The sequence below is a fragment of the Nematolebias whitei genome, chromosome 7 (assembly GCF_014905685.2).
Source record: "Nematolebias whitei isolate Nwh7 chromosome 7, NemWhi1, whole genome shotgun sequence".
Lineage (NCBI taxonomy): Eukaryota > Metazoa > Chordata > Actinopteri > Cyprinodontiformes > Rivulidae > Nematolebias > Nematolebias whitei.
The window spans coordinates 21,218,405-21,227,784 of record NC_056504.1 but is presented as its reverse complement, the minus strand read 5'-3'; the positions used below and the strand labels follow the sequence as shown (position 1 = coordinate 21,227,784).

General features: G+C 47.8%; 1 protein-coding gene across 1 annotated transcript in view; it reads left to right on the top strand.

The window, feature by feature from the left end:
* Nucleotides 1-7,217, top strand: part of LOC119412170 (band 4.1-like protein 1) — a 134,321-nt gene extending 127,104 nt beyond the window's left edge. Inside the window, exons 11-14 of the mRNA XM_037679147.1 lie at nucleotides 2,486-2,661; nucleotides 4,928-5,080; nucleotides 6,738-6,985; nucleotides 7,095-7,217. Of these exons, the coding sequence (XP_037535075.1) occupies nucleotides 2,486-2,661; nucleotides 4,928-5,080; nucleotides 6,738-6,985; nucleotides 7,095-7,217 (700 nt within the window). The remainder of the gene's footprint in view (nucleotides 1-2,485; nucleotides 2,662-4,927; nucleotides 5,081-6,737; nucleotides 6,986-7,094) is intronic.
* The last annotated feature ends 2,163 nt before the right edge of the window (nucleotides 7,218-9,380 follow it).

Sequence of the window (9,380 nt, the reverse complement as noted above, 5' to 3'; positions counted from 1 at the left end):
CTTAATGATGCTGCGTGCTTTATGCAGACATCGGCTGTGGTAGATGTCCTGGATGGTGCGAAGACTGCTACCAGTGATGTCCTCTGCTGTTTGCACCACCCTCTGTAGAGCTTTCCAGCTTTGATTGGTGCAATTCCCATACCACCCTGTGATGCAGCCTGTCAGCAGGCTCTCAATGGTGCACCTATAAAAGTTAGTGGGGATGCTGGTGTTCGTACTAAACTTCCTTAGTCTTCTTAGGAAGTAGAGTTTTTGTTGGGCTTTCTTGACCACAGTGTCTGTATGTAAGGTCCAGAACAAATCCTCGGTAATATGAATGCCGAGGAATTTGAAGCTGCTGACCTCTCCACCTCAATGTTGTTTATGTAGATGTTGGAGTGCTGGCCTCCATGCTGTTTTGTGAAGTCCACTATCATCTTCTTCATTCGTTCACTCTCGTTGTTGGTGATGAGGCCCAAGATGGTGGTGTCATCAGCGAACTTGAAGATGACTTTAGAGCTGTGCCTGCTGGGTACAGTCATGCATGATCAGAGAGTACAAGAGTGGACTGAGGACACAGCCCTGAGGTGTATCAGTGCTGAAGACTAGTGTTGAGGAGAGGTGACTGACAATTCTTATTGCATGTGGTCTGTTGGTGAGGAAGTCCAGTATCCAGCAGCAGATGGACTTCTCTAGGCCCAGTGTCGTAAGCTTGCAGACCAGTTTTGAGGGGCTCATGGTGTTGAATGCTGAGCTGTAGTCAATGAAGAGCATTCTCACATAGATGGTTTCCTTCTCCATATGGCTCAGGGATGTGTGAACTGTTAAAGCAATAGCATCATCTGTAGACTGTTTGCTCTGTATGTGAACTATAAATGGATGTTTTTTTTTTTTTCATTTAGCCTTTATTTATCCAGGTTAGTCTCATTGAGCCACGAGAACTCATTTTCAAGAGAGACCTGTTTAGGGAGCACATGGTGGGGGTTAAGGGCCTTGCTCATGGGCCCAGAGTGGGGCGAATGAGGGTGGGGGCAAGTGTGGGTGTTTCACCTACCCCACCCACAATTTTGATGTTGTCGGGGCCGGGGCGTGAACCGGCGATCTTCGGATCACAAGCCCACCTCTCTAACCTCTGCGCCACCACTCCCCCTACCATAAATGGATGGTAAATGGACTGTACTTATATTGTACTTATATAGCACCTTTACACCTTATCGAGATACTCAAAGTGCTTTACACTGTAATCGTTGCCCTCATTTACCCATTCATACAGCACTCTACTAGATCACTACAAAGCTAATTGAACAAATAATTCTAAAGAGACGATTCAGTGCTTTATCACATTTATACACCAATGGGACACACATCTGAGGCAATGAGGTTCAGTGTCTTGCCCAGGGACACTTCCGCATGTGACTGCTGGTGGATTTGAACCCCCAACTCTTGTATTGGAGGACAACTGCTCTACCCACTCAGCCACAGCCGTCCCAACTGTAAGGGTTCCAGGGTGTCAGGGAGAGAGGTACAGATGTGAGTCTTGATAATTTGCTCAAAGCACTTCATGATGACAGATGTGAATGCTATGGGCCGAAAGTCATTAAGGCAGGATGGTACAGAGATCTTTGGGATCAGGACAACAGTAGAGGTCTTGAAGATGGTGGGCACAATAGACGGGCTCAGAGACAGTTTCAGGATGTTGGTAAACACCTTGGTCAGTTGATCAGCACACACTCTCATCACCTGTCCTGGGATGCCATCAGGCCCTGGTGCCTTGAAAGGCTTTACGTTCTTGAATGCCCATCTCACTGTAGCAGTGTCTAAACAGAGTGTGTGGCAACCTCACCATCCACATGTGGGCTGGTGATGTGTGTGGTGTTGTTTGCATCAAATCGGGCATAGAAGATGTTGAGTTCGCCTGGAAAGGATGTGCTGCGTTGCTCCACAGACCTGTTCCTCCCCTTGTAGTCTGTGATGCTGTGTAGCCCATGCCACATGCACCTCCGGTCGTTGCGCTGTTGGGAAGATTCCACTCTCTCCCTATATTTCCTCTGAGAAGGCCCAATGGTCTTTCTGAGGTTGTGTTTTGCTGCATTGTAGGTCTAAGAGTCTCCAGATTTAAAGACAGCAGTACGTGTTTTAACATGAACCTCTAGTCCAACCCATGGTTTTTGGTTAGGGTAAGTTCAGATAGAGGTTTTAGTCACAACATAATCAATGCACTTTCCTATGTAGCCCATGGCAGAGTCTGTGTATGCACTGATGTCACCCTCACGTGAGTCTGCAAATATCTGCCAATCTGTTATTTCAAAGCAGTCCTGTAGGGCCTCATCAGCTGTGCTGTCCCACTTGTAGATGACCCTGGGTTCCCAGGGCCATCTACAACAGTGTCAACAGAATGATGTCAATGATGTAGACTGTTTATCCCAGAAACATTGATGTTCAGCTGCAAAGCTCATCTTTCTGCTTCTGTTTGGGGGCACTATTAAGTACAGGTTTTATTTCACAGCTTGGTATCTCCAGAGCCTCCCCCTAAAGGCTTCTTGGTGATGGGTTCAAAGTTCCGATACAGTGGAAGGACGCAGGCTCAAACTCGACAGGCCAGCGCTCTTATAGACCGTCCTGCACCTCGCTTTGAGCGCTCCACCAGCAAGAGGTACCTGCTGTCCAGGAGCTTAGATGGAGGTGAGTGAGCCTGATTGTGAGGACCAAATGTTGTGTTTGAGTTTACATTTAAGTGCACCTAAGAAATGAATCTTTAAAAGTTTAGATCAGTGATTTGAGGAATGGGTGGCACAGTCAGTAAGGCTGTTGCCTCTCAGTGAGAAGGTCACCGGATCGAATCCCGGCCGGGGGCCTTTCTGGGTGGAGTTTGTTCTCTCCGTGCATGTGTGGGTTTTCTCTGGGTGCTCTGTTTCCTCCCACAGACCAAAAAACATGCATGTTAGGCTGATTGGTAAATCTAAATTGTCCCTAGGTGTGAGTGAGATAGTGAATGGTTGTTTGTCTCTATGTGTCCCTGTGATGGACTGGAGACCTGTCCAGGGTGTCCCCTGCCTCTTGCACAGTGACTGCTGGATATGGGCACCAGTGACCACCTTGACCCAGAAAGGAAGAAGCAGGTAAGGATGGATGGACGGACGGACGGACGGACAATTTAGGGCCTTTTTGGCCAAAGCTGGAGCAAGATAGATGTTAGTCATGATGACTGGAAATAGGGATAAAGACATATTGTGTAAAAATCATTAGCAGTTTTAAAATGAAAAATTTTCAGTCATTAGTTTAATTAAATCTAAAAATCATTTAAAAGCCATTTTTAAAGATACTTGCAAAGATACTTTGCACGTGTTAAAAGTCTACTTCTGAGATTCCAACAGGAGGTTGGCTTGAAAAACAGCAGTGAAGGCTTCCTATGAGACAGATCTGGTTGGGAGGCCATAGACTGAGGAAGTCCTCTGGATGGGAGATGAAGCGTTTCTCACTTAAAGAAACTAGTCCAGATGACACAATTTAATCTTTTTTGTTGTTATTTACCTGGATGGTTGAGCTTACAACCCTTTTTTTATACTTGCAAAGGTTTTCTTGCATAGTAATGTTGTCTTTTGACATTGACAATGAACTGTTGTTAATGCACTTTGTGTTTCTTTATTTGCTATTGACTTCTATATTTTATTGCTTTACCTTACTTCCCTTCCCTTGACCATACAAGTACCTGTTGGTGCAGCCAGGTCAGCTCTGTACAGGTCCTTCTAAAAAAATTAGCATATTGTGATAAAGGTGTCATGTTTGGACCCCTGCCACACATTTATCTTGTTCTGCTCCCTGCCTGATCCTCCCTGATCACAGTAATCAGTGCTTATGCTCTACACCTGGTGCCAGCCCTCATAAACTCAACTCTTGCCACAGCAAGGTGCCAGATTATTGAAAGCCTCACAGCAAGTAAATTATCCAGCAGTCCTCGTCCATAGTTTCTTTGTTCATGACCACAGCTTTGTTCTCGACTCCTCGCCTTGTCTTGCCCTTGTCTGGATACCACGCCTGCAGCTTACACGATACGACCTTGCTCCCCTCTTCGACAACGACCACTGATTCTCCTTTTTGGATCTTTTTGCCTGCTCACACTGGTCCTGGATCTCGACCCCTGCTTCGTCCCTGGATTGTTTCCTGCCTCAGCCCAACTCCTGCCCCAGAAGGTTAGTGACGTGCACACCTCCTCTCTCAGCCCTCAGAATCTCTTTGCAGTCACTAACCTGTTTGTCTTTATAGATTGGACCAGAACCGAGGCCCGAATCCACCAGACGCCACCTTTGAAAAATAAACATTTTTAAATATATTTCTGAGTCAGGTTTTGTGCTAATCCCTACAGACCCCTTACAGAATAATCTGGCCAAATGGATCCAGCACCGACTCAGGATTGGCGTTCTGGTGTTGAGGTGGCTATTATTAGACTGGAATCTAATATTCAGGATCTTGTGTGCGGCCTTAAAGCTCTAAACCAAACAGTCTCTTCACAGAACCCTGCTCCTATCGTTCAGACTCCTGCACCCACCATGGAGCCTCGTCTGACGCCCCCCGAACGTTTCCGGGGCGAACCTGATCAGTGCTGACCTTTTCTGACTCAATGTGAGATCCTTTTTCAGCTACAACCCTCTTCTTTTCCCACTGAGCGAGCCCAGGTTGCCTTTGTTATCTCACAGCTGTCAGGTAAGGCTAAGGCGTGGGGCACTTCTGAGTGGCAGAGAAGTTCCATTAGCACCCAAAGCTTTGCTGCCTTTTCAAAGGAACTATGTCAGGTTTTTGACCCAGTTTTGCCCGAAAGGGAGCCAGGTCGTAAACTCCTCACTATAAAGCAAGGCAAAAGACGTGTAACAGATTACATCATTGACTTTCATGCTGTGGCTTCTGATAGTGGCTGGAACGATGGAGCCTTAACCGATGCATTTTTTTCAAGGTCTCTCGGAGGACATCAAAGACCACCTTGCTACCCAGGAATATCCCGGGTCTCTCCAAGCTCTGGAGGACTTGGCCACTCAAGTGGACCTTCGACTCATGGAGAGAGAACGCCAGAGGGAGATCAGACCCACAAGAACCACCAGGTCCTGGGGTGAGTCCAGAACCTTCCCACCATTTAAGCCAGCCACCCTACCCAGTAATGTCCCACAGATGGATGAACCCATGCAGCTAGGTAGAAGTCACCTAACGCCTGAGGAGAGGGACCGGAGAAGGAAATTAAGGCTCTGTTTCTACTGCGGAGATAGCAGCCACCCTATTTCCAAATGCCCACTAAAAGACCAGACTCAGCAGGGGAGAGGGGACACCTGCTGAGTCCTATCAGAGACCTGAAGATCTCCTCACCATTCACCATCCGTGCTGAACTACAGCCTGCTGGTAAGAGACCATCATCTGTCCCAGTTTTTATTGACTCTGGTGCTGATACAAAATTCATCGACCATCAATTTGCTGTGGCTTTAGGGATAGAACTAATAAAATCTAATAAAAATCACAGGATCCTTGCCTTGGACGGCCACTCTCTGTGACTCTTGCCTCATTACTGCCCCCGTCAGACTGACTTTTGGAGGGAACCATAGTGAGGAGGTGGAATTTATTGTCATTAAATCCCCCCAACTCCCTATCATCCTGGGGGCTTCATGGTTACAAAGGCATAACCCAAACATTAATTGGAGGGGTAAAGAAATAATAGGCTGGTCTGAGGAATGCCTCTCCTCTTGTTTGTTCGAGGCAGTCTGTCCCCCCCAGCCAGAAGACTTTGCTGTCACCTATCCAGACCTGTCTAAAGTTCCGGCTGAATATCATGATCTCAGAGAGGTTTTTAACAAGGTCAAGGCCACCTCTCTCCCCCCACATAGACCTTATGACTGTACAATTGATCTTTTGCCTGGTACTAGCCCCCCACGGGGTAGACTATATTCCTTGTCTAATCCTGAATTAAAAACCATGCAGAAATATATTAAGGAGTCTTTACAGACTGGTATCATTCGCCCTTCTGCCTCACCTGCTGGAGCAGGTTTTTTCTTTGTCGGCAAGAAGGGCGGTACCCTGAGACCTTGCATTGATTATCGAGGGTTAAACAAGATCACTGCTAAGAACAAATACCCTCTTCCACTAATGTCATTGGCGTTTGACCTTATTCAAGGGGCCACTGTTTTCACTAAGCTAGACCTTAGAAACACCTACCATTTGGTTCGCATTCGTGAAGGGGATGAATGGAAGACGGCTTTTAACACCCCAGATGGTCATTACGAGTATCTTGTTATGCCTTTTGGTCTAACCAACGCTCCTGCTGTGTTTCAGGCCCTGGTTAATGACGTTTTGAGAGACATGATTAACCAGTTCGTTTTTGTCTATCTTGATGACATTCTTATCTTTTCTAAAGACTTGAGTACCCACAGTAAACACGTCAGAGCTGTGTTATTGAGATTGCTGCAGAATAATCTTTTTATTAAAGCAGAAAAGTGTGAATTTCACCAGAAATCCACTTCATTCCTGGGATTCTTTATCTCCCCCCGACCAGATGGCCATGGACGTCAGCAAGGTTTCGGCAGTCCTGGATTGGCCGACCTCCAAGGACCGCAAACAGATGCAGAGGTTCCTTGGGTTTGCAAACTTTTATAGAAGGTTCATTAAAAATTACAGCACTATTGCCAGCCCTCTCCATGCCTTGACCTCTATTAAGACCAGGTTCACTTGGAATGACTCTGCTGATCACGCTTTCAAACAATTAAAACATTTGTTCTCTACAGCCCCCATCCTACATTCACCGGACCCCATCAAACCCTTTATTGTGGAGGTGGACGCTTCCAGCACTGGTGCCGGGGCCATTCTCAGCCAGCGCAGCAGTGATGGTAAGGTGCACCTGTGTGCATTCTTTTCTAAGAGTCTCTCTGCCGCTGAACGGAATTATGACGTGGGGGAATGTGAGCTGCTTGCTGTCAAGTTGGCCCTGGAGGAGTGGAGACACTGGCTAGAGGGGGCCAAAGAACCTTTCACTGTTTGGATCACAAAAACCTGGAGTATCTTAAGACAGCTAAGCGCCTTAGTCCCAGGCAGGCCAGGTGGGCACTATTCTTCTCACGCTTTGACTTTACTCTCTCCTACAGACCTGGAATCAAGAATCTGATGCCCTGTCCCGGCTTGAGGAGGATGAGCCCAGTCACACTCCAATGGAGAAGGATTTCATCCTTCCTGAGAAGGTGCGGCTCGCCATGACGCGACTAGAGTAAGAGCTGCGTCAGGCCCAGATAAATCATGGTCCGCCTCCTGGCTGCCCCAAGGGTTGAATCTTCATTCCCCAAAATAAAATAAAGGAAGTGCTCGAGATGTGTCATTGTTCTCGCATTTTTTGTCATCCTGGTCTTAACAAAACGATGACTGTAGTCAGGTCCCAGTTTTGGTGGAAGAACTTAGCATCTGATGTTAAGGACTTTGTTTTATCCTGCAATAAATGCAACCAAGCCAAACCCTCACGTCGCCCCCCAGCGGGTCTACTTCGACCTCTCCCTGTGCCCTCACGTCCCTGGTCTCATCTTGGAATGGACTTTGTTACTGGTCTCCCTCTCTCTGCCGGTCACTCTGTCATCCTCACCGTGGTGGACCGCTTTTCCAAGATGGTCCACCTCGTTCCTCTGCCTAAACTCCCTTCAGCTAAGGACCTTGGTCAGATTATGGCCAGGGAGGTTTTCAGGCTGCATGGACTCCCTCAGGACATTGTCTCTGACCGTGGCCCCCAATTTGTTTCTAGTTTTTGGAGGGAGTTCTGCGGCCTGCTCGGTGTCTCTCTGAGCCTGTCCTCCGGTTTTCACCCACAGACTGATGGCCAGTCAGAGCGAGCCAACCAGGAGGTAGAGAATAAGCTTTGCATCTTATGTCAGGATGATCCTAACAAATGGGCCGACAACCTACCATGGGTCGAGCATGCTATGAACTCTCTGCCCTCATCTGCCACAGGCCTGTCACCTTTTTATGTAGTTTATGGGTTCCAACCACCAGTTTTCTCCATTCAAGAAAAAGAGGTTCGGGTGCCATCTGCCCACAGGGCTGCCCTACGATGTCAGTGGATCTGGAGAAGAGCCAGGAGGGCACTCCTGAGGGCTAACTTAACATATGCCAGAGGGGCCAACAAGAGGCGTTCTGTCCAACCTGATTACAAAGTAGGCCAGAAGGTCTGGCTGTCCACGAAAGATCTACCCCTGCGGGTAGATTTCAAGAAGTTGGCACCCCGGTTTATCGGTCCTTTCCCAATCAGTAAGATCATCAACCCCGTGGCAGCCCGTCTTCAGCTTCCTCGTACCATGCGCATCCACCCTACTTTCCACGTCTCTCGCCTTAAGCCTTTTTTTCAGTCTCACTTTGGGCCCTCCACCGGACCCCCTCCTCCCGCCCGTTTCATTGATGGTGCCCCAGCCTCACTCTCAGAAGACTCATCCGTTCCAGACAGTGGGGTCGGGGTATCCAGTATTTGGTAGATTGGGAGGGTTATGGCCCCGAGGAGCGTTCCTGGGTCCCCAGTCGCCACATTCTCGACAAGTCCCTGATTAGGGCTTTTCACCGAGCCCACCCTGACCAACCTGGCGGCCCTTTGGGAGCTGGGCCGTAGGGAGGGGGCTCTGTCATGTTTGGACCCCTGCCACACATTTATCTTGTTCTGCTCCTCTGATAAGCTTTGGGTTTATGTTCTACTCTGGCCAGTTCCCCTCTGTCATTTCTAGCTGCCTGTCAATCAACCCTGTGCAGCCTGCCTGCCTGATCCTCCCTGATCACAGTAATCAGTGCTTATGCTCTACACCTGGTGCCAGTCCTTATAAACTCAACTCTTGCCACAGCAAGGTGCCAGATTATTGAAAGCCTCACAGCAAGTAAATTATCCAGCAGTCCTCGTCCATAGTTTCTTTGTTCATGACCACAGCTTTGTTCTCGACTCCTCGCCTTGTCTTGCCCTTGTCTGGATACCACGCCTGCAGCTTACACGGTACGACCTTGCTCCCCTCTTCGACAATGACCACGGATTCTCCTTTTTGGATCTTTTTGCCTGCTCACACTGGTCCTGGATCTCGACCCCTGCTTCGTCCCTGGATTGTTTCCTGCCTCAGCCCAACTCCTGCCCCAGAAGGTTAGTGATATGCACACCTCCTCTCTCAGCCCTCAGAATCTCTTTGCAGTCACTAACCTGTCTGTCTTTATAGATTGGACCAGAATCGAGGCCCGAATCCACCAGACGCCGCCTTTGAAAAATAAACATTTTTAAATGTATTTCTGAGTCAGGTTTTGTACTAATCCCTACAGACCCCTTACAAAAGGTAATTATTTTCCATAATGTAATGATAAAAATGAAACTTTCATATATTTCAGATTCATTGCACACCAACTGAAATATTTCAGGTCTTTAA